The 26769-nt window shown below is 41.6% G+C and overlaps 1 protein-coding gene across 1 annotated transcript in view; it reads left to right on the forward strand.

Annotated features, from left to right (window-relative positions):
• CTTNBP2 (cortactin binding protein 2) overlaps positions 1-26769 on the forward strand; it is a 145949-nt gene that overhangs the window by 38733 nt on the left and 80447 nt on the right. Inside the window, exons 3-4 of the mRNA XM_044280292.1 lie at positions 9547-9771; positions 23213-24845. Coding sequence (XP_044136227.1) covers positions 9547-9771; positions 23213-24845 — 1858 coding nt within the window. The remainder of the gene's footprint in view (positions 1-9546; positions 9772-23212; positions 24846-26769) is intronic.

Here is a 26769-nt window from a genome sequence, read left to right on the forward strand (position 1 = left end):
ACCAGCTTCCCTGCTAAAGCAAAACATCTTCACAGCATGATGCTGCCACCACCATGTTTCACGATGGGGATAGTGTGTTTAGGGTGATTTGCAGTGCATCTTTGCATTTAGGTCATAATAATCAACCCTGGTCTCATCTGCCCAGAGCACCTTCTTCCACATGTTTTCAGTGCTCTATATGGCTTGTGGAAAACTGCAAACGGGATTTTTTATGGCTTGCTTTCAGAAATTAATTTCTTCTTGCACTCTTCCATAAAGGTCGGATTTGTGGAGTACAATAACTATGTAATAGTTGTCCTGTGGACAGTTTCTCCCACCGGAGCTCCGCCAGAGTGACCATGGGCCTCTTGGCTGCTTCTCAAATTAGTGCTGTCCTTGCCTGGGCTGTCAGTTTAAGTGGACGGCCATGTCTTGGTAGGTTTTCAGTGGTCCCATACTTCTTCCATTTTCAGATGATGGATTGAACAGTGCTCAATTAGTTCAGAGCTTAGAATATATTTGTATAACTTAACCCTGCTGATTTTCCAAAATTTTATCCCTAACCTGTCTGGTGTGTTCCTTGAGTTTCATGATGCTGTTTGATAACTAATATTCTCTGTAAGTGAGGAACACTCGAATGGGTGATTTGACTGTATGTTATCAATATTAATAGGTGAGGAGCCCTTGTAGATTTTTGTATAATTGCCAATATTTTAAAGCACTGTGCTTGACATACTTAATGTGCAATCTGCATTGGAGACTAATGTCTTTTCTTTCTCCTTTTCTTTGCACTGGAACTTTAATGTATAGGATTATATGTAATTGAACATTATGTATACATACTTTTGCTTCTTCCCTGTATATGCAATTGGAAACTAGTCTCATCCCAGCTGTCCCTATTTTTTATGTACTTTTATCCCGCTGTATAGTGTGGACTCCATTTTGTGTTTTTAAAGGATTGTATTTAATAAAGATATTTTCTTGCTTATAATATGGTCGTTTGTAGTTTAATGACCTGGGTATACACATTTTTGTTGTAGGTTTTGAGCTAATATTCTCTAACAAACCTCTGAAGCCTTCACAGAACAACTGTGGTTATACTGAGAATAAATCACACACATATAGAGTCTGTTTACTAGGTAGGTGACTTCTGAAGGCAATTGGTCACACCGGATTTTATTTAGGGGTATCTGATTACAGGGGGCTGAATTCGAATACACAACATTTTTGAGATTTTTATTTATTAAAAATGTTGAAAACCATGTATCACTTTCTTTTCACTTCACACATACTTGCTACTTTATGTTGGTCTATGACATAAAATCCCAATAAAATACATTTTAGTTTAAGGGTGTAACGTGAAAAAAAGTGGAAAAGTGCAAGGTGTATAAATACTTTTTCAAGGCACTATTTAAGGCTCTATAGCAACTGCTACTTGTCCCTTTGCTCCACACGTATCCTAGGGAGGCTAGTTCGTTTATCTTTGGTATTATAAAAGTGGAGGTGGTTCTTTACAGCTGCTGGATGCCATAGTAACTGCTTTGTCTTTTAGCCTGGTAGATACGCCCCTGATTTAGTAACATTCAGCAGCTTATAATTATCCCCCGATTTTCTGATGTTCTGCTAAAGAGAATCTTGTTGGATGTTGGGATATGAGCCTCTGACTTGTGTGTTCACGTTTTGCTCTGCTGCTGTGTCTTGGCCTCAGTGTTTATGCTTAGGAATATAGCAGTTCCACAAAGCCTAATATGGTTGTATGCGAGGGTCTGTAGAGGAGAAGCGTATGGAGTTTTGCCTCCTTTTCCATGTATGTGCTGTACGTAGGTGCTTGGAACCTTCAGATCTTATTCCTAGCGGCAGGGGACATTCATGCAGTGCTGTCTTGACTAGGCTTTCTGTAGCTGACTTCTTCTCTTTTGATTAAATCCAGATGTTAGCTGCTTGTTTGTCATTCTTTTCTGTGTTTTGCTATTTGTGTTACATATGTACGCACTGAAACAAGCTTTGGATATTTCATGAAGTTCTCTGAGAAAATTCCTGCGCATCTGTGCTTTTATATTTTTTTTGAGAAAACATTGTTTCCATACATTAAAGGAGTTTTCCAGGAGTTAAATATTAATGACCTATCCTCAGGGTTGGGTTTAACTTCCCGCACTCCTTCGGATCAGCTATTTGAAGGGGCTATGGCACTTTGACAAGCGCTGTGGCCTCTTCATATTATACCAAGCACAGTACCATACCGTACATTATGTGGCGGCTGTGTTTGATATTGCCTCTCAATGGAATTCATTTGGATAGGACTGAGCTGCAGAAAGGCTATGTGACAGATGGATGTGATGTCTTTGGCCACGGAAGTATCCACTAAAGTGCCGCTGCCCCTTCCAACAGCTGATCGCCGGAAGGGCTAAGAGTCGGACCTCAACTGATCTGATATTGATGGCCTATCCTGAAGATAAGTCACCAATATTTAACTGTCGGATAACCTCTTTAAACATAAAACGTAGATATATCTTCACAAAATCACATACATCTGAAGACTGAATTGCTATATTGGTGGCACAATGCAAAGCTTTCTTCCTGAGTAGTGTTAGCAGTTGTACCTGCATTTTAATAGCCATTGTGCTCCAAATAATAATGTGCCCCACATAGAATCACATGCAAGTTACCTGATAAATGCATGTGTCATCTTACTGTGTTGGAGTGTTATCATGTTATGTGGCTGGGGCTGTCCATAAAGGAATCAATGGGAATGGTTGCTATCTGCCATTTATGTAGGATTCCGCTTGCCGGCTTATAATCTTGTCGCTACTGTTGAGTTTTTGGGTCTGTTTGAAGGTTTGGATATTGGGGGAAGAGATTTCTATCCTGAAGAGCAGTACTTGACATGAATGGTGACAACTCCCTCGCACAGGAGTATACGTTGAATGGACTACTAAATAGGTTGACAATTGTTACCTGGGAGAAGAAATCAAAATATTACTTGTAGTAGGATCCATTCAAACCGTAATAAATGCTGTAATTCTACTAAAGCAAAATGGTGGACTAAACTAGGCCTGACCGTGGCACCAGACTGTGTGCAGGAAGTGTGAAAATCTGTGGATGCCACCAGATCGCAAGAGAAACACACACAGAACAATAGGTATGTCTTTCCCAACACGATAAAAAATCCTGCTTAGTTATAGCGCCGTGTGACCCAGGTTTATCGTGCCCTAACTATCTAAGGATAGATAAACCGATGACAGATCCCCTCGGCCAAATGCTAGGGTACTTACTAATTGACCCACTCATTTTGCTCGTATTGAACAGTAAGCAGCATGCACAGCATATTCAGGAGGTCCCACCTCTCACAACCAGCCTGCCTCTGATTACTATAGGGGGAAAAATCCAGCATTTGTCACATTATTGTTGAAATTACGATATTGCATCATTTTTAGAGATTATGTAATATTAAACAATTATATATTGATATAGCAATTACATATTTCATATGACATTACAATTGGGGTAGTGACAGACTTAGGCTACTTTCACACTAGCGTTTTTTTTCGGATCCATCATGGATCTGCAAAAACGTCATGAACGGATCCGATTATGTTATGTCTTCTTCAGCCATTGAAAGTCAATGGGGGACAGATCCGTTTGGTATTGTGTCAGAGAATACAGATCCGTCCCCATTAACTTACATTGTGTGCCAGGACGGATCCGTTTGGCTCAGTTTCGTCAGGCGGACACCAAAACACTGCAGGCAGCGTTTTAGTGTCCGCCTCCATTGCGGAATGGTGACTGAACGGAGGCAAGCTGATGTATTCTGAGCGGATCCTTTTCCATTCACAATACATTAGGGCAAAACTGATCCGTTTTGTACCTCTTGTGAGAGCCCTGAACGGATCTCACAAAGGGAAACCAAATTGCTAGTGTGAAAGTAGCCTTAATTGACCAGTAATAAAAAAATAAGAACAAAATTTGAGACAAAGGCAGAGAGGTTCCTGCCTTTAAAGGGAACCTGTCACCGGGATTTTGGGTATAGAGCTGAGCCCATGGGTTGCTAGATGGCCGCTAGCACATCCGCAATACCCAGTCCCCATAGCTCTGTGTGCTTTTATTGTGTCAAAAAAAGATTTGATACATATGCAAATTAACCTGAGATGAGTCCTGTACCTGACGTATCTCACATACAGGACTCATCTCAGGTTAATTTGCATATGGATCAAATCAGTTTTTTTTACACAATAAAAGCACACAGAGCTATGGGGCCTGGGTATTGCAGATATGCTAGCGGCCATCTAGCAACCCATGTCCTCAGCTCTATACACAAAATCCTGGTGACAGGTTCCCTTTAAGAGCAAAACCTAAAGATGCAATATTTACATTTGAACCCCTTAAGGACCGAGCAAAAATATTTTCAATTCCCCCCTCGCCTTTAAAGAATCATAACTTTTTTTCCTGTTGACATAGCCATATGAGAGCTTGTTTTTTATGGGTTGAATTATTTTTAGTGGAACCATTTAATGGTTTATGCAATGTATTGAGAGACTGTAAAAAAAAAAAAAAGACTTGTAAGGTAGAAATGAAAAGAAAACATTATTCTACTTTTATTTGCTGGGTCAGTACAATTATAGCAATACAAAATTTATATAGCTTTTATTATATTTTAATACTTTAAAAAAAGAAAAACTTTAAAAAAGAATGTATTTGTGTCGCTATATTCTGACACCCACAACTTAACTATTTTTCTACCTTTTTTGTGTAATCACATTAAATTTTTATTGATACCATTATTTTTAAGTGACTTTTTTTTCTTGTTAAACATTTTTTAGGGAGGCTAGGCAACCAGAAAAACAACACTTCTAGCAATCCAAGGATTTTTTCTTACGGCATTGACCGTGCATAATGATATTTTATTTTATTTATTTTTTATATACATTTCCGGCCACTTCCAGCTGTCTATGGAGTGTGCTTAGCTTGTGAGCCCACTCCATACATTACTTAGCGACCATTGACATACATATACATTCATTGGTTGCGAAGAGGTTAAAATACAGTTTATAGAATTGCATGGATGATTTAATTAAACATAATAATGGCATAAGAGCCGTGTTGACAGATGGTGTGCTCACTTCATTTCTTCTGCATGCATATTTCTTTCTAGATAGAGACGTTAACCTGACCTTCACTGAGAAAGCTCTTACTTAGAATTTTTTAAATGATGGTTTGGATAAAATGAACACATTATGAAAATATTTCCACTAATGGTATTTATAACTTCAGTATTTTTTTTTTATTCCAATGGTTTCTAAAATTCAAAGCAGTGAAGAACATAAAGAACAAATATCCGCGCTCCATAGTGTTTTATACAAGATAACCTGACAATGGGTGTGGGGGGTAACCTGCACTGCTTACCTGATAGATCCTTACCTTACCTCCTGCTCAGGTGTCCAGTCCCGTTCCCTACAATAGTGAATAAAGTATAGTATAGGCTACAAATTGAGGTTGGCACGGGGTGATATTGTGAGCTAGTGTTTATAAAAATATAGTGTAAAAGATATTGGGGGAGATTTATCAAAACTGGTACAAAGGAAAACTAACTTACTTGCCTATAGCAACCAATTAGATTCCACCTTTCATTTTTCAGAGCTCTTTTGGAAAATGAAAGGATTAATCTGATTGGTTGCTATGGGCAACTAAGCTGGTTTTCCTTTGCACCAGTTTTGATAAATCTCCCCCATAGCCTTTTACTGAACAGAGCAGTGACACGTTACATGTGTCATGTGTTTTATTCATTAGAACAAATTGGATTCTGAGACATTAAGCCCTACGAGCTTCACTTGTAATGTGATATAGTATGACATAATCTATGTTCAGCAGTGTATAGAAATTGTATTAAAAATTGTTTGCCTTTTTCCCCATTGGAAAATGAATTTAGTTGTGAATGTTCGGAGGTCTGTCAGACTGGCTGCACATGTCTGACTTCTCTGTTTGTTTTGATTTGGGTTTGAGCTGGATCCACCTTCCCTCAGGTGTACTGGGTTTTAGGTTTGTTGCGGGTATCGAAATTTCGATACCCAATCGATACTTTTGTCCCGGTATTGATACGATACCGGGATTTCCGTTTTTTCGATACTGGGCTGCGCTTCTGCGCAGTCTAGTATCTCTGAACATGAACGCGCTGCTATCGGCCCGCTCATGTTCTCTCAGCAGCACGGGGAGAAGGAAGCTGTCCCCCCCCCCCTGTGCTGCTGCCGCTGCCACCATTGAGAAGAGAGGGGCGGAGGAGGGGCGGGCGCACTGCGCCACCAATGATAGGACTATTCCCACACAGAGCGGCGCCCAGCGATGTCTCAGCACTCACCATTAGTCCCGGGCGCCGCTCCGTTCGCCCGCAGTGCCCCATTACTGTCTCCTCTCCTGCTCCACATGCTGCTGATTACTATCGGAGCGATGGGAGGAGACATCAGCTTCACTAGTGGGTGTTCCTTCTCCCTGGCTGTAGCGCTGATCAATCGCAGCGCAGGGAGAAGGAACGCCCACTAGTGAAGCTGATGTCTCCTCCCATCGCTCCTATAGTAATCAGCAGCATGTGGAGCAGGAGAGGAGACAGTAATGGGGCACTGCGGGCAAATGGTAGCCTAATAGTGAAAGTCAGGAGCCCCAATAAAGTAGTCAGTGTTTAACACAATACAGGAGGCGGATGCCGGCAGCAGAATTGCATTGCCGGCACCCTGCCCCTGACAGGGAGCTGCGATCAGCGTCAGTTAACCCCTCAGGTGCGGCACCTAAGGGGTTAACTGCCGCTGATCTGCCAATACCCGCCTCCTGTATAAAGGGGTAATTATCATTGGTGGTGCAGTGTGTCCCCCCTAAACCCCCCATACCATTAAAATCATTGGTGGCACAGTGCGCCGGCCCCTCTCAACCCCCCAGTATTAAAATCATTGGTGGCAGTGGGCACAGGGTCCTCTCCCCTCCCCCTCATTGGTGGTGCAGTGGCAGCTTCTGATCGGAGCCCCAGCTGTGTAAGCCTGGGGCTCCGATCGTTTACCATGGCAGCCAGGATGCTACAGAAGCCCTGGTTGCCATGGGAACATCCCTAATGCTGTGTGCACAGAGCAGCAGGGACAGTGTGAAGTCCTATTCACACTGTAATATGTTTATTATTTATATATTTTATATGTGAAATTGGGTGATTTATACTTCATATTTTGGTGGGGGTTTTTTTTTACTTTTTTTTTTTTTACACTTTTTATTTAATAACTATTTCCCCCCTTAGGGGCTAGAACCTGGGATCTTTCATCCCTTGTCCTATTCAGCCTGATAGATCTCTATCAGGGTGAATAGGACTTCATCTATTTCCAGCAGAATCAATAAACATTGATATATGGGGGTGTATGTATTACATATTTTCCAGCATTGTATTAATTAAACCCCTAAAAAATATTTTTAATGGTATACGTTAAAAGGATCCCTAAAGGATCCGCTAAATCAGGACTATTAAGTATACAGACAAAAATTGACTGTATTGACACCTCTTTTATGTGACCTAGCCCAGTATCGGCACCTTTTAGTCGCATTCAAAGTCTTGTATAGATTAAATGTATAATTACACCTCCTGATGATCCCACAATTCTTACGTGGGTGAAACGCGTCGAGGTTATATAGGTGTTTGACTATAATGTCAACCCCCCAGGTGTATGACTATAATGTCTACCATGATTAAGTGTATTTTTGTGTTTGTCTGTACCACTGTCTGTGTCTCTTTCTCTTTAAATTCCCATCCAGTTTACTTATATAGTTGGTAATCTATTATCCATATCCTTTACCTGGGATAACTATCCACGTATTCTGCTGCACCCCTTTAGGGAACAGGAAGGGTTAGCAGTATAGGTACGCGGACAGGGGGCCTCCACCACCAGGAGCCCTCCCTGGGCTAAGGTTTTTAGGATAGGGGTAGATTTAGGGACAAAAATTCCCCATACCCCAGGTTAAAAATTCATTCTGGATGTGGTTTTTGTCACTTCATTAATTAATTTTTGTCTGTATACTTAATAGTCCTGATTTAGCGGATCCTTTAGGGATCCTTTTAACGTATACCATTAAAAATATTTTTTAGGGGTTTAATTAATACAATGCTGGAAAATATGTAATACATACACCCCCATATATCAATGTTTATTGATTCTGCTGGAAATAGATGAAGTCCTATTCACCCTGATAGAGATCTATCAGGCTGAATAGGACAAGGGATGAAAGATCCCAGGTTCTAGCCCCTAAGGGGGGAAATAGTTATTAAATAAAAAGTGTAAAAAAAAAAAAAAGTAAAAACCCCCCCCACCAAAATATGAAGTATAAATCACCCAATTTCACATATAAAATATATAAATAATAAACATATTACATATCGCCAAGTCAGAAAAGTCCAAACTATTAAAATATAAAAAAAAAATCTAGGTGGTGAATGCCGGAACAAAAAAAAAAAAAACTGCGCGATTCGCCATTTTTAAAAATGCGGAATGCACTTGGCTTTTTTAGATAATTTTTTTTGCGTGGTATCGAATGGTATCGAGTATCGCAATACTTTTTCATGGTATCGAAACTGAATCAAAAATTTGGTATCGCAACAACTCTACTGGGTTTCATTGTTAGTGAGGCTATTTATCCCTCCTTCCCCCAGTGGCCTGTGCGGGTTATAGTTCTTTCCTGGGAGCTCTTGATGTGTGGTGGATCGTCTGCTCCTACTCTGCTCAAGAGAAGTCCTTTCCTTTATTTCCCTTTGTGTGTATTATCTAGGCCTCTAGGGAGACGCTTGCTTCCTCCTGGTTTAAAGAAGCAGGTTACCTCCTGGTTTTCCCTGCTGCTTAGGGTTTGCCCAGGGTGTTTGTTTAGGCACGAGGGCATGTGCATATCCACCATTAGGGTATGCACATGGGCACAGCAGTTTAGGGAAAGCTTTTAGGGATCGCTAGGAGGTGACCCTTTTCTCCCTAGTCATTTGTTCTGTTGTTTTCCCGTGTTTGGTTATATCCCCACTTACCTACCTATCGTGATAGCAGCACAGTCACCTGATGTTGAAAAGTATCTAAATGCTGATCAGATGAAGGGAAAATTAATAAAAATATGACCAGCCTAACCAAGTCAACGCAGCAGGAGGGGACAGCTAAAATAGAAGTAGCATTTAACACCCTCGTCTGTGAAATTACAAGATGGTGCTTTGTAAGGATTTTAAAGGGGTTGTCCAGGAGTAGAAAAACATAGCTGCGTGTGCTATTGCAGCTCTGACCCATTGACTCCAGTGGAGCTGAGCTGCAATATCAGACACATCCCATGGACAGGAGTGGTGCTGTTTTTAGAAGAAAGCAGTCATATTTTTTTTCTAATCCTGGACCAATGGTTAATTATCTGGTCATCCATCTGAATGAGTTGAGGAGAACCAGACTATGGACCAGGGTTAATGATGATTTTTTGGGAAAACTCTTCTCAGTCTTTTTACATACGGTGAAGAGTGGAAGACTGGTTGTATCTACATTATGTGGTATACAGGGTTAAAGTTAATGTCTTGTATTTTATTTTAAGGCACGAAGAAAGGAAGCTTTTGTGCAAGAAAGATATGGAAGATTTAATCTTGGCGACCCTTTCCTTGCGCTTCAAAGGGACTGTGAAGCAGGTGCTTTTGATAAGGAGAAGAAACCAATTTGTAGTAACCCTCTTACAGTCTTAGAAGCTGTCATGGCACACTGCAGGAAGATGCAGGAGAGGATGACGGCTCAGCTCGCAGCTGCCGAAAGAAGACAAAGAAAGGCAAGTGTTCCCGTTTTCTACAAGACATCTTATTCTTACACTAAACACCTGCACAATGTGTCTTTCAGAGACACCTGTCTATCTTTCTGTCTCATTGAGTGAAGGTTTTCATGCAAGGACCAATATGATGATCCAACTAAGAACCAGCCTGTGTATAGGAAAACATACTGTGACTAAAAATAGTGTTGCATTTTTACTAAATATGCTGTAAATCCAGCCCGCTATATTTTCACACATGTAGCCCTACAATACTTCAGAAATTATCCTGTTTTGGAGATTCTTTTGATCAAAAATGTTTAAAAACTCTTTATATGACCTTTTTTATATATACAAAAACAGCATGCATGTTATCCAAGGGCTGACAAAGACAGCAGTAGCACCAATGCAAGGAGTATATGGGCCCCCTGCTCTCCAAGAAGAGTATTTGGGTCCCCTACTCTCCAATAACTCATAGATTATCCTGCTTCTCTCTAGCAATCTGTAATTTTGAGGTATGAAATTAACTTCTCAGCCTCTTATATGCAGTCTAATAAAAAGTGGGAACGTGCTTTAGGGTCACAGTGTGCCCCATTACTTACTGGGTGCCTGAGCAGTTGTACAGATTCTTCATATGGTACGTTCGCAGATAAAATAATTAAAAAGCTACATTTGTAACGAATAATAACTTTTTTAACTTACACTATTTGCTGAAAAGAGTAAGAGTTAGAATTTGCTTGCTAAATGGTTGGCGTGTTGCCTAACACCTGTTGAATACTAGTTATACTCCTCTTCCTAGCATCTGTTCAAATTTTAACTCCTAAGAGATACATGTTTTTATGAATTACATTTTTTTCTTACAAAACCACTCTTCAGTAACTGGCTCTTACATAAGAGGTTATCATAACTTTATAAATTGGCTTCCTCAAGCTGTACACAAGTCATACAAACTTGTTGATTTTAAAGGGATCAGACAACCATCTATAATGCATAGGGGCCACTCATCTGTCTCCGTGACAGTCTTCAATGGTGCCTGAGTGAATTTTCTGTATTTCTGGATAAATTTGCCCTAAAACTATACTTTCCTAAAAGTCCTAAAAATAAATAAAGATAACCAAATCAAACAAATAAGCCAAATATATTAGACTTGTTCATTTATTTTATTGAGGAAGATGATCCAATATTACATATCAGCGAGTGGCAAAAATATGTGAATCTTTAGGATTAGAAGATAATTTCAAGGTAAAATTACAGTCAGATGTTTTTAAGGCGAATAATAGTCCAGAAGGTCATAAAGACAACAAAGCAACTAAAGGCCATTCTCACATTAGCTAATGTTAACCCCTTCATGCATTATCACGTACATGTACGTAGGGGAAAGTGGTGCCTTACTGGTTTCCCACGTGCATGTACGTGATGGGATCGGGCGGGTGCAGGATCTGCAGTACGGGCCTGGCCTGAGGGCTGGGTCTCCTAAGCAACTGTCAGAGTCTTACTGTGTAAGACGCTGACAGTTCAATTCAGTACAATACATAATGTATTGTACTGAATTGAAACAGGGATCAAACCCTGAAAACGTGAAGTCCCACAGTGGGACAAATATAAAAAGTGGGGAAAAAAGTGTTTTTTTTTAATAATAAAAATATTAAAGTTTCAAGTAAAAAGAAAGCATCCTTTTCCCAAAATAAAGTATAAAAAAAAGAACAAACAAAAACAAGAAAAGTATACATATTAGGTATCGCCACGTCCGTATCGCCCGGCTCTATAAAAATATCACATGACCTAACCCCACAGGTGAACACCGTCCAAAAAATAAAATATAAACTGTGCTAAAAAAAAACATTTTTTGTCACCTTACATCACTAAAAGTGCAACACCAAGCGATCAAAAATGCGCATGCCCCCCAAAATAGTACCAATGTAACCGTCACCTCATCCCGCAAAAAATTAGCCCCTACCTAAGACACTAGCCAAAAAAATAAAAACACTATGGCTCTCAGACTATGGAGACACTAAAACATGAATTTTTGTACTTCAAAAATGCTTTTATTGTGTTAAATGTAAAAAAATAAAAAATATAAATATGAGGTATTGCCACGTCTGTAACGACCTGCTCTATAAAAATATCACATGACCTAACCCCTCAGGCGAACACCGTAAGAAAAAAAAAAAAAAAAAAGTGTAATCCCAAGCGATGAAAAAGTCATATTCACCCTAAAATAGTACCAATCAAACCGTCATCTCATACTGAAAAAAATTTGCCACTACACAGTTGCCCAAAAAAAATAAAAAAAAATATGGCTTTCAGAATATGGAGACACTAAAAAATCATTTTTAAAAAAATGCTTTATCATGTAAAACTGAAGGAAACAACCCAAAAAGTTGTCATATTTGGTATTGTCGTGTCCGTAACAACCTGCGCTACTAAAATACCACATGATCTAACCTGTCTGACGAACATTGTAAATAGCTGTTTTGGCACCGTTTTTATTTTTTGCTATTTTTTGTCACCTTGCCTCACAAAAAGTGTAATATAGAGCAACCAAAAATCATATGTACCCTAAAATAGTACCAACAAAACTGCCACCTTATCCCGTAGTTTCCAAAATGGGGTCATTATTTTGGAGTTTCTACTCTAGGGGTGCATCAGGGGGTCTTCAAATGTGACATGGCAACTTAAAATTATCCCAGGGAAATCTGCCTTCCAAAACCGATATGGCGTTCCTTTTCCTTCTGCGCCCTGCCGTGTGCCCGTACAGCAGTTTACGATCACATATGGGGTGTTTCTGTAAACTACAGAATCAGGACAATAAATATTGAGTTTTATAAAAGTAGATAGGCCATCTGGGGTCACCATAAAAACACACATTTCTTCACATGTGAATCCATAATATCAAAAGACTGACCTAATATATAACGTATATAATACAAATATAAATAATAAAAAAAAATCAAATCCACCTTATGGGATAAAATAATTTATAATGTCTGGTAAAATAATTTGTGCTGTCAATAAACAGCAAATCTCCGCGGTATTTCAATATAAGCCACAGTGATAGCAAGATCACCGCGGTACTACAAACAAACTGCAGTGACAGCTGAGATTGAACGGCAAAAACTATAATGTCACAATGTAGATATTGACATTTTCCTCATATATGTAACAAATCCAGGAAAGATGACACGTGTCCTTCTGTGTGTGATTGATATCCACGGATTATGGTAGGCTCTAGGGTTTTTTCGGGTATCTAATTTTCGATACCCAATCAATATTTTTGCCTGGCATCGACGTCAATACCAGGATTTGCCTTTTTTAGATACTAGGCTTCGCTATTGCGCAGTCTAGTATCAGAACACAATGAGTGCGCTTTTTGTGTTCTCCTCAGCAGCACAGGGGAGAATGAAGCAGTCTCTTCCTCCCCCCTGTGCCGCTGCCACCAATGAGGAGAGAGGGGCGGGCGCACTGCGTCACCAATGAAAGTAAATGGACCTTTCATCTGGCAAAAAATTAATGATATGTACAGCGGCGCCCAGGGATCTCACTGCACTTACTATTATTCCTGGGCGCCGCTTTGTTCTTCCGCTATGTCCCCCGGTATCTTCGGGGACTTGGTTATACTGGGCGGAGACTGCCCTTGTTCTCCTGGGCGTCTCCTTCTCCCAGGCTGTGAGCTCTGCACTGCGATTGGCCAGTGCTACATTCTGGGAGAAGGAGACGCCCAGGAGAACAAGGGCAGTCTCCGCCCAGTATAACCAAGTCCCCGAAGATACCGGAGAACGGAGCGGCGCCCAGGGATAATAGTATGTGCAGTGAGATCCCTGGGCGCCGCTGTACATATCATGATACTTAGTTCAGAATTTGTTGCCAGATGAAAGTTCCTCTTTAATACAAATCCTGGAGGCAGGTGCTGGCAGGGAGCTGCAATAACCGACAGTTAACCCCTCAGATGCTGCAACCGCCTCCTGTATTAAATGTTAATTATATTATCATTGGTGGCGCAGTGCGCCCCCCCCCCCCTACCCAATATTAAAATCATTGGTGGTGCAGTGCTCCCTCCCCCCCTCCCCAGTATTAAAATCATAGTCAGCTCCCTGCTGCTGTGTGCACTATGCACAGGGAAGCAGGGAGAGTGTGAAGTCCTATTCACCCTAATAGATGTCTATCAGGGTGAATAGGACAAGGGATGAAAAGATCCCAGGTTCTGGCCCCTAAGGGAGAAAATAGTTATTAAATAGGAAGTAAAAAAAAAGAAAGTTAAAGAAAACATCAAAATATTAGGTATAAATCACCCCCTTTCCCAATTTTACATATAAAATATATAAACAATAAATAAATAAACATATTACATATCGCCACATCTAAAAAGTCCAAACTTTTAAAAAGTTTGTCCTATGCAGAAAAAAAAACTGCGCGATTCGCTATTTTTTTTTGTCACTTTGTCCCCCCAAAAATAGGATCGGATTCTATTCTGGGCCGGACGTTCCATAAAATGCGGAATGCACGCAGCTTTTTTTGGTGTTTTTATTTTTTTTACGTGGTATCGAGTATCGCAATACTTTTTTATTATAGTCCCCATATTGGAATGCTACTTACTGTTTAGCTGTCCGTCTCTTATTTTCTTCAAAAGACACTTTTATTCAATATGCAAATTAGGTCTAAAGGTGCCCAGGGGCAGCGTTCAAATGGCCGGTGCCCAGGCCCCTCGTCGCTATTCATATGAAACCCCTCCCCTTTCACCCCTCTGGCCCGCCCTAGGTTCTTCAGAAATCAGCCGCCAGTGCCGTTCATAACATTCGCCGCCCCTGTGCACTTCATTTCCCATTATGGGCAGAGGCACAAGAGCGTTTAATGCGCATGTGCCGGAATGGGGAATGAAGTGCGCAGGCGTGGCGAATCTTGTAAACGGCGCTGGTGCTGGATTTCTGAAGGACCTAGGGCGGGCCAGAGGGGTGAAAGGGGAGGGGTTTCATATGAATAGCGATGAGGGGCCTGGGCACCGGCCGCTTGAACTCCTCCCCTGGGCACCTTCAGACCTAATTTGCATATTGAATAAGTGTTTATTGAAGAAAATAAGCGACGGACAGCTAAACAGTAAGTAGCATTCCAATATGGGGACTATAATGATGACAATGGTGTTAGTGTTCTATAATGGTCAGTATAGGTGAAAGACTCCCTTTAAGATAAGTAGTTCATGGAATACCTCCACTTTAGCTATCTCCTCACTGCAGATAAAAGATCACTATGTGATGATGATACTGTCTTTAGACACACTCACATATCGCTAGGTCAGTGCGGAGTTCAGTGTTCCTAGTGGCGTCCCACATGTCATAGAACACTGAATATCTCTTACCTCCGTTCGATTCTCAACATAGTGAGATTAATGATACCGCATTGTCTCTACTCCGGTCTCAGCATCCCACGTGTCTCGTTCTATGCCAAATGCTGGCGTCTCACACGTATTTATCCTGTGTCCTCAGAGACGTAACCTCAATAGCGGTGTTAGGTAGAGTCTGTATGGTAGAGGTTTATCTACTTTCTGCTGGCAGAGTGTTTCCTTCCCAGTATTCCTCTTTTAGAACATCATGTATACGGGTACTTAAGAGCTGCAATGAGTTTTGTTTGGCTGTTAACCCTTGCTTTGTTACTGGAAAAAAATTATTAAAATGGAAAATCTGCCAAAAAAGTGAAACTCTGAAATTTCATCTACATTTTCCTTTAATTCTTGTGGAACACCTAAAGTTTGTAAAATCAGGTTTGAATACCTTGAGGGGTGTATATTCTAAAATGGTGTGATTTATGGGTGGGTTCTAATATGTAAGGCTCACAAAGTGACTTCATAACTGAACTGGTCCTGAAAATATTGGGTTTTGGAAATTTTCTTAAAAATTAGCTTCCAAACGTCTACGCCTTTTAACGTCCCCAAAAAATAAAATGTAATTTTCAAAATGATCCAAACATGAAGTAGACATATGGGGAATGTAAAGTAATAACTATTTTTGGAGGTATTACTTTCTATTATAAAAGTAGAGAAATAAAAATTTGGAAATTTGCAGATCACCCCCCCATTTGTTATGGGGGGGGGGGGGTGATCTGTGGATGGCACTGTTATGGAGGGGGATCTGTGGATGGCACTGTTATGGGGGGTGGATCTGAGGATGGCACTGCTATATATGTGTCACCCACAGATCCCCCACCCCATAACAGTGCCATCCACATATCCCCCACCCCATAATAGTGGCATCCACAGATGCCCTAATATACCATAGCTAAACCGGTGGGAGGGGCCGGTGTCATGCAAATGAGGTGGGGCCGGCGCGATCACTGTACTCCGCCTCCGCCGCTCACTCACTTCCTTAATGCCTAAACATTTTATAATAATAGCTTTAATTGACGTTCCGATCCCCAGCCCCATCTGTACTACTTACTAAATGTCCTGTACCAGGCAGAGCAGGTCGGGCTCTGAATGAAGTAGGCGGCGCAGGCACGTGACGTCAGTGAGTTACGGCCGGCCGCCCGCCCTGCTCTGCCTGCTACAGGACATTTAGTAAGTACGGTAGTACAGATGGGGCTGGGGATTGGAACTTTAATTAAAGCTATTATTATAAAATGTTTAAGCAATAAAGCAGTGAGTGAGCGGCGGGGCCGGAGTACAGTGATCACACCGGCTTATATATTTTGACTCATTTGCTTGGTTTGGTTATCTTTATCTTTTTTTTTTATATTTTACACAGAAATATCAGAAATTATGAACGCAAGCTTTTAATATGCCTGGTATTTTGCTCGTATATAAGATGAGTTAAATTCCCCTTTGGAGACCCTATTTAAATTAGTGTTACACTTCACCTTTCTGTGTGTGAATTAGGGTTTATTCATTGACCCTCACAGCAATCTGCGGCACTGTAGGGGTTAACCCCCTCTTGCTCTGTGTACAGGTGCTAGACTGTGTGGTGCTGATTAGCCCTGCTATATATGTTTGGCTTTGAGTCTAACCTCTTGCCTGTGCAATAGGTCTCAGATCTGCCAGATCATTCTTTCTGCTGGAGCATTTACTTGAGCTATAATCCGTTTATCCTTCTACCTAGTCTGTATGTCTGTCATCTGACCTAACCTGTGCCTTTGACCTTGATCTGTTCGTTGGTTTGTATTGTGACCTACTTCTGTCTGCCCGGGCCCTGGACTGTCCTTGGATTTGCATGTACTCTGCCTGCCTGTAACGGGGTGCCGAAGGCGCACTCGGTCTCCCATCAGCTGCAAACCTGCTGCTTAGCTTTGGGAGCGAGGATCTGTGTTTGACCTCGTTCCCAGGGCGGCTTTGCTAGCTGGGAGGCTCCCTGCTCCTAGGTCTGCCTTGAGCGCCAAGCTGATCACTCGGTGCTCGACTGGTCGGTCTGTCGGTCATGTGACGCTGGCCACATCACATGACCCTCACTCCTCGCTATAAATACAGACAGCCTGCTGGCCACAGGTTGCCTATTAATTTAGGTTCCTGGCAGTTGTTGGATACCTGTGTACTTACCTGATCCTGTTCCCTGACGATCCTTTTCCTGCTCCTCCTGTACTGCGCATCCTTCCTGGTATATTGACCTCGGCTTCCACCTGACTATTCTTTGCGGACTCCTTTGGTACTTCTCGACTCTCCTGGTATTTATGACCCTGGCTTCTCCTGACCTTTCTTTGCTTATCCCTCTGTACTGCGTTGTCCTCTTGGTTTTGACCCGGTCCGTTCACTATCCGTTATTTGTCTTGTCTGTCCTTCCCGCACGTATCCTAAGTTAGGGACTGCCGTCCAGTTGTCCCCTGTCATCAGGACTCGTGAGGCAAGTAGGCAGGGCCAGGGGTGAGGGTGGAGCGCAGTGGTCACTATCCTCCCCCCTGTGTGTGTGTACGTGACCGTTACACTTTCTTGATTTCATCTAGGTTCTGTCTGTGTGCTTTCCTGTTCCTCTGGTGCTTTGCATCGGTGTCTCTGACCTCTGTGTGTAAGCTGCCAAGTACACTGGCATTATTCCAAGAGGTAGCAGTCTGGTGGCTCCCCTACAGCAAGGACCTGATCTCTGTATAGGGGTTAAAGGGTGAATACTTGGGGCCTGTCAGGACAATGGACAAAGTCAAACCGATTAGTTGGCAAAGTGGGTCCATAGCACTTAGGGGGATATTTATGAAGACCAGCGATCCCTTCTGCACTGGCAGTTCATCCTCCTAAGTTATGTAGAGGCGCCGGCTTGCTGGTGTAGATTTAGACCATTTTCTATGCCTAAAACAGGCGTAGAAAATGATAAATGAGATGGACATGCTGGCCTGCTCTTTTCCCCACCCACACCTTGCGCTCTTTTTTTAGACCTTTAGACCTGGCATGTAAGGTGGAAACGGGGGAAAAAGTCGCAGATTGCAGCGCAAATAATTTTGTGCCGCAAACTGTGACAGATATACGCAAAAAAGTGGCGTATATTTGTTCGTAAATGACCCCCTTCGTTTTTAAGTAACTGCTTGGCCTTTCTTATTTTCCTGCTCTGTAGTTTGGTGATCACTACGTAACACTCAACATGAGAAACCATGGTTCTTCTTCAAAGGTGGGGGTGTTGCTAAGCAACAGAAGTGCATAGAAATGACTTAGTACACTATTTATAATATATTGGGTAGCACAGCGAATGCAAATGTTTCTACAAGATATAGGTTATAAAAAGAGTTATATTTATTGCTCCCAAATTTGTCCTGTATTTGAAGAGGTTGTGCCACTAATTACACTATTCCCTAAGTATTTCATCGCTTGAGTTCCAAATAGGGTTGTGCGATTTTATAAAAAAATAAAATCTTGATTTTTTTTTTTTTAACCCAATGGAATATTTTCGATTTGAATCTCGATGTTCTTATTTTTTTTTTATTAAACTGAAAAAAAAAAGAAATACCAAGACCTTCTCTAAACTTTTGAATGCACATGTCCAATGCTTCAGTACTTGTTGTACAACTTGCTATTCTATTACAAGGAGCTTAACAGCAAAATTCACAACAGGTGTTTGATCCATGGAAATACATTTCCTGGTTCAGTTACAGTTGGTATTTAAACAGTCCTTCTCATCATGCTGTTAACATTTTGACATCATGAGACCAAGACGACACCTAACAATTGATCAACTGGGGTTCGGTTCTAAGTGGTGCCTTGGAACCGAACCTGAGTTTTTACAATAATAATTAATTCACAAAGTTATTACATGGAGTCTTGCTAGACTTCGCAAAGTAATAACTTCGGCTCATTGGAAACCAATACATTCTAATACTCTGTACAGTTTATCATAACCCCATCACTACCGGTCTATGTACAGTAACCCCTACACTGCCACTCTCTCTCCATATATATATATATATATAGTAACCCCTGCCGGTCTATGTATATGTATATATATATATAGTGACGTTGCAGGCGAGTGGGCCAAGCAAGTTACACGGCAGGTGGGCGGGCGTGCAGGCCAAGCAAGTGGTGACACGGCGAGTGAGCAGGAAGGCAAGTGACGCAGCGGGGATTTGATGATTCTGTAAAAAAAAACTGAATCGTCAGAGGCCTCAAAGGTGAATTAAATAAATCAATTTGATTAATCTCCCAGCCCTAGTTACAACCGCTGGGATCCTTAGGGATCACAAGAAAGGGGGTCTGTAAGTGCTTCTGAATTGTCCCATGAGAATGGAGTGGTCGTGCGCATGTGCATCCTCTGATCCATTCACTTTTGAGCACAGTGCTCGCAGCAGTCCCATAGAAGTGAATGGAGTGGAGGATGCACAAGCGCAGCACTTGCAGACCCCTGTTGTCGTAATCCCTTGGGGTCCTACAGGTGGGACCCCCAGCAGTCAAACACTTATCCCAGATCCTGTGGATATGGGATAAGTATTGTTAGTGGGATAAGCCCTTTACATATTTCTAAAGGCTCTCAAAAATGTGAAAAAATAAGATAAAGTAGTGATTATGGTCCACACATTTTTCTGCAGTTACTGTCATTAATCCCATTGGAATGCACTATAGTCTCTTTATCTTGAAATGATTGCTGAGTTGGTTGTAGGGTAAATTTAGCTCAAAGGGGCACTACCATATTTGTTTATCACATGTTAACAGCCTATGTGTGAATATTGTATGTAATTTGTTTTACAAAAGGGTGGCTGGTTTTCTGGATATCATTGTTTGAAGTCATTCCATGTATTCTGCTTCCTGTCTTCCTCCCTTGGAGCTTTAGCACAGCACAAAGTCTTGCAGGAGGTCTCAGTCAGACCATTCACTGTGGCCGGAGGGAGAAGGGGGAGAAGTGACGCAATCAGAGCACCACACATTATACTGATAAGTACAATGCTCTTCTGTGGACATCCTTATCTTGGCCTATCTAGAGAACAATAGAGCTATCATACTGCCTTCCAAAAGTCTACATCTGCTATACTGGCAGATAACACATTTCCCATGCAGTATCAGTATCTGTATAGGAGATTTATCTCTGTGTGCTGACTGCTAGAGAAGGAAATATTTAGTGTTTAATATATTCAATGGCATGAGACTGCTATACTGCCAAAAAGGTACACTAAGGGGTTATTCACTAACAGAAATACACCTATTTTAGGCGTATTTCTGGCGCAGATTGTGGTTCTTTGCAGCGCAATCTGCGACTTTTCCCTGCTCACGCTAGGTCTACAAAAGTGGGCGTGGCATGGGCTAGGAAGGGGGCGGGGCGGCATTCATCATTTTCTACGCCTGTTCTATACGAAATGGTCTAAATCTACACCAGCAAGGAAGCTGACGTAGATTTACAGGCAGCAGTGGATCCACCGAAGTTATGTAGCGGATCCACTACATAACTTCCACGGATGTATATACACAAATACAAACACCATGGAGCCACCCTTTGCACCCTGAGTCACGGGATGAATGAGCTCCTAGGTCAGGGATGATTGAGCTCTTTCAAGAAAGTAGAAAATAGTTTAAAATAAACTGTTACTATACAGGTGATATGTTGCACATGTGGCTACAGGGGTGACAGCTCATCATTAGGTGGGTGACGTGCAGGCCATCAGTGGTGAAGCGGGATGATTGAATTTTCAGGGATAATGCCACAGGGTATATATATCCTCTCACAGCTGCATCCATAGTCCATACAGTAATATACATTGCGCTTACTCCTATGACAGACTCTACAAGAGCTGCTCATGACTGGAAGCCTGTGAGGATATCACCTGGCATCGTCTTCATGAGTGTCTTCAGGCTGGTGTTATACCCGAGCTCGGTGGAAGTATAGACAGCGTTACCTGCTGATGCGGTTGCTTCACGTTTTCCGTGGTGGCAGTGGCATCCCAGTGGGATGGGTGGGACACTCTCTCTCCTTCTCCACATGCGGCTGCTAATGAGAAACATGGCATGCGGGTCATTTTGCGTGTGCCATTTTCTGTGAACAGAATCGATACCCGGTGCAACTCTTCTGCCAACTATAAGACACAGGCCCTTTTTCTTGCTAAAAGGTGTGTTTTATAGTCTGAAAAATACTGTATTTTATATTTTGCTGTTAGAAATAAAATGAAAACATAAGTCAGATAAAAATTAAATAAAAATGAAGTCCCATGAATCACAGAACAAAGCCCAAAACTTATTTGCATGACTAAACAGTAAAAAAAAGTTATAGCTTTGAAAGGTGTATGTAGTGAAAGGAAGGAAAATGAGGCTGGCCAGGAAGGGGGGAGAAGGCTTGGTCTTGAAGTGGTTAAAATTAAATGGTATTGTCTGCACATTATTTGCATAGGAAGTCAGTGTAAGCACACAAGAGATAAATTAAGCTATGACAAAGGACAGAAGAATGTATTATCAGCGGCATCTGCTCACAACTTGGAGATTAAGTTTGTAGTCTTCCAAGCAAATAAATTATTAACCAGCAGATTAACCACATGCTTTGTTAATTCAGTAGCACAAACCAAGGGAAGACCTTGCACTAAAAAGGTCATTAGTACAGTACCAGTTTCATAAGTTCATATGATTTAACTATATGTTAATCATTCAGAATATTAACATAATTGTGCATAATCGAATGAAATTAGATCTTTAGGTCCCAAGATACTAAAGGTTGTATTAGACAACCCGATTCTGCAGGCGATCGTCGGGAAGGAAGCGTTCCTTCCCAGCAATCGTCTACTCGCTAGTGGAGGAGACCATCGCTATTACATGCCATCGCTCGTCCCCATGCTGTCTAGTTGTTTTCCGGCAGCAGATCCGGCAAACAATGATTTTTTAGCGTTCTTAAAAATCACAATTGCCTGATGAATGAGTGGCAGTATTAGACTGCCGGATTATGGTTAACGAGCGTTCCTGTGAACGCTCGTTAACGATGAACTGGTAAATAATTAGCCAGTCTGAGGCTAGTTTCACACTAGCGGCAAGGAACTCCGGCAGGCTGTTCCGGCACGCGTGCCCCTGGGCTACCGCTCCGGCCCCATTGACATGTCGTAGTTTTATTCCGGCTGCCTCTCGCCATGTTTGCCATGCTGCCGCCGGAACTCCGGCCCGACCCTATTATAGTCAATGGGGCCAGAGCGGTAGTGCGGATGCATGCGTGCAATAGCGGCAGCGCGGATCCGACAGGCTGTTCACCCTGCCGGAGTTCCTTGCCGCTAGTGTGAAAGTACCCTAATACTCTCTTAACCTACCAGTATACTCAATGCTCCCTACCCAAAAGGTACACGGCAAAATTGTTCTGTTTTATTATAAAGAGAGATTACTATACAAATGATATGCATTTTACTCTTCACACTAAACTACATATTCTTTGCTGTTCTATCTAAATTGTTACATATTCTGTAGGGCTGTACATACATTGTATTGTTCATACCACAATCTAATAGGTATATTTGTGATGCAGATGCACACATACATATAAGGGTCAGGTTTATTACAGGAAGCACATTAACCTATCACAATCTGAAGCTTCTAGGCCCCAATTTGCCCCCTTACTCTTCTTACTTGTATTTTGCATGTACCATATATAGTGCTGATTTTCTTTTGTGATACAAATGGACTGTTGGGCACCTTAGGCCCCCAAGACATGGCTACAAAAGCAGTGTCCGCTCCCTCTATAGTTATGCACCTGCTAAAAAGGCTCAGGATCTCCAAATTTCATGTTGCATGTAAATGGGGCCTGTCAGCGTTTAGATCCTTTGTTTATAACAGAACCCATGACTCTAAAATGAACAGAGCCTGAGTCATCTCATGGACAACATGAATTAAAAGGTCTCTCTGAGAGATGATTTAGAATTTCTGCCTTTACTTTCATCTTATGTCTTTGTCTTCTGTTATATTCAATGGAACAAGCAACTTGTTAATAATAGGAAATTCAAGAACATATAGAATACTAATTAATATATTATTAATACACTCAAGATAACAGCTGAATGTAACATTCTTATTTTCTGGGCATTAGAGTAATATGGTTTGCTTTTTTTCTAAATGCAGCTGGAGTCAGAGAAAAGTCAGCTTCAAGCTATAGAACAAGAGCACAAAAAGCTATTGGCTCGTCTAGAGGAAGAACGTGCCAAAAATAAACATGTTGTACTAATCCTAGTTAAAGAATGTAAACTTTTGTCTAATAAACTAGTGGAAGAAGCTCAAAAGTTTGACGATGTAGTGGCAAAACTGGAAGTGGAAAAGAAGAAGAGTTCTGAACTAGAAGAATCCCTAACTGCTGAAAAACAGACCAGGTCCCAAATGGAAGCACAGATGGAGGCTCAAGTTAAAAAACAACTTTCAGAATTCGATACTGAAAGAGAGCATCTCCGTGCCAAGCTTTCACAAGAAGAAGCACACACCAAAGAACTACAAGACGAAATAGACAAGATGAGGAAAATGATTGAACAACTGAAATTGTCTAGAGAAGAAAATAATAAAGCAAATTTATCTCTTCTTCGCAAGACTAAAGAGAAGCACTCTCTGCCTGCAGGTCCCGGATCACGTACTGTTTCTTGTCAGACAAATACATTGGTTGTAGATGGTGACTCTGAAAGTATAAAGAAATCTCCATTGACAATACCAGCCAAGCCATCCATAATTAATCATGTCATAGCAGGCAGTGCAAAGGGGAATGTTTGCACAAATTCCCCAGTGGCAAAACCTGCTACAGATAGACATTTAGTCCAAAATGATTCATCAACAGGTCTTCCTACAAACCATGGAGTATCTTTACATTTTAGCCGGACGGAAGAGAATGGCTGCTCATCAGAACAGACGAGCAGTTCCTCTACACACCCTAACATTCCATTTTGCACCACACCAGCTTCACCGAGCTACCTGTCTCAGTCTATGCAGAGTTTACATTTACCTAGCTCTAACACAACTGTAAATTCAGGTCTCAGCCCCCGTATCCAGGCTGCCAAGTTTAAGTTTCAGGCAAATGCCAATGAGCACGACCAAAATGGAAACACGACTCAAAATCCTCAGACAAGAGAATCGTCACCCAACAGCCGTGAAACGATGGTTGCAAAACAAATGGCTAGAAATACTGTGACCCAAGTCCTTTCTAGGTTTACTAGTCCTCAGGGGAACACACAACTGAGACCTGGGTTTTCACATGCAATGGAAACCGGTACATATCCACCAGTTGCTGGACGAGCTGGGCATCCATCGCTTGCACTTAAATCAACTTCAGTTTCAAGAGTTGATAGAGGAAATCCTCCACCTATTCCTCCAAAAAAGCCTGGGCTTTCCCAGACTCCATCTTTACCACATCATCCATTAAAGACACCTCCAAATGTTGGGGTGAAAAGTGAGCATAAACCCATTACATCTGCTCCTACCACTTCAGTACATGGATTCAGGGTAAACGAGGAAACTGTATCTAAGTCTTCACCTCAGCTGCCACCTAAACCATCTATAGATATACCTGTGGCATCTGCAGGCTGTGTCATACCAGCAATAGGCACATCACAGGTGGGTGCTTGGCCTTCCCAGTCCCCTGGATGGACCGAACCTGCATGTTCAGAACGTTCCCTTGTCATTCCCACAACCATTGCCTGTAACTCCTCCATACACCCTGTTAGTGCCTCATCCTGTACACCATGTGATTCAGACAGCCTCCTGGTAACAGCATCAGGTAATGGGATATCAGCTTTACACCGTTTACTCTGCCAAATGTATCGGTCTGTGATTATCTGTTCCTTACCTTTCATTCTTCAAAACTGTCTTTGCATAGCACATTGTATTCTCCTTTCATACATGGGGTATGAGAATCTGTTCTATTAGAATATCAATACAGCATACATTCCTTCACTTTCTTCTGTGAATTCATTTTCGAATTTGTATCAGAATTGGGTTTTCACCTTATATTTTAAAAATGACCTCAACAACACGAGCGAGCACATAACCTGAAAGAATAAAATGATAGTGTGAAGAGCAAGTCAGAAGACTTGTGCGCCAGATGGGTTTTAGCGTTGGAGTGCATTTATAACCTATATACAATTAGAGAACCGGACCTAGCCTATATAATGGATCAGTTGTCACGTTCTCATGGGCAGGGCAGGGGTCCTGCACATACATAGTGTATGATTTTGCATTCAAGTGCTTGACTTGTTCAGTAGCCATTCTGAGTGATCCCATTGACATTTGGTGGCAGACTCCGTTAAGTGCGGATGGGCTGCTCAAGAACATTTCAGCTGCGTATACATTGTGTTTGGACTAAAGTTGCCTTTTTTTCTTATTCCTAGATTTGCCATTTTCCATCAAACAGTCTTGGCTTACTGTGCTCTGCACTTGTTCATGCAGTTTTGAAAAAAGCAGAACATTCTGCCAATTAGGAGGCCCAGCTTCACATAAAAAATCCCAAGCGTTTGCCTTGATAGAAGTTAGGTCAGTAACTGTAACTGCTTTCTTAATGTAATATTGCCAAAACTGAGTTTATCAGAGACTCTGTGGAGCCTCTTGTCATAATTCTTAGTATTTCTCCGCTGTTTGCTTAGGAATATGTTTTATCGCACATCTTAAACATGTAACTGTTAACAGCTCTATACTTCAAGGGGTTCTACAGATTTATGAAGTTATTATTGCAATATACCTCTGGTTTTTCAGCCTAAATTATGTTGGAAAGCTGTTTCCACATCCACATTTCATTGTATATAGACACACTCTATATAAAGTGGTCAGTATATATGGTGCATTTATTTAAAGCTTTTTTTTTGGTTTTCTAATTTATATAAATTCTATACCATTGCCCTTCCATAGTCAAAGGCCCAAGCTTATAAACAACAAATACGATATAATCAATTCTTTTAACGTGCATTATGCCCCCACCACTTATCAAGTTCTCACTACACTTTCACCGCTTTTCTGTTAAATTTCAGAAAATCCTTATTAAAGGGGTTGTCCAAGTTATTTTTTTGTTCTCTAACTGGGCAAATGTAACAGCTTTCCAATTCACTCACTTTATCTCCAGTGCCTGGTTTCTCCGATTTCACTGAGGGTCACATGACCTGTGATGTCAGCTTCTCTCCCTGCTCTGATAATGTTCGTTTACAAGCCTGTAAACGAGACGTCACTGTGCTGGCCACGCCCCCCTTCACTGCTCTCTCCTAGGATTCTTAACCCCTTCAGCTGCACAGACTGGGTAGCTGCAGCAGTGACAATTCTGGGCACAGGAGCTGACAGACTAGTGAGAGCATTGCACAAGAAGGTAGGGGGAAGATCCTGTGTGTATTAGCAGTGTGATTATACAAGTGGGACTTGTAGTTCTACACTTACAAGTTGCTGTTGATTCTCCCAGCACTCAGGGCAGCTCTTGTATCCACTCTCTTAGCAGTGTCATTGTACAGCTGGGACTTGTAGTCCTACACATACAACATACTGCTGAGTATCCCAGCAGGCAGACATGTCACTCAGGGCAGCACTTGTATTTACTCCCTTAGCAGTGTCATTATACAGCTGGGACTTGTAGTCCTACACATACAACATGCTGCAGAGTCTCCCAGCAGGCAGACATGTCACTCAGGGCAGCTCTTGTATTCACTCCCTTAGCAGTGCAGGGG

Source organism: Bufo gargarizans, chromosome 2, assembly GCF_014858855.1.
Source record: "Bufo gargarizans isolate SCDJY-AF-19 chromosome 2, ASM1485885v1, whole genome shotgun sequence".
Taxonomy (NCBI): Eukaryota; Metazoa; Chordata; class Amphibia; order Anura; family Bufonidae; genus Bufo; species Bufo gargarizans.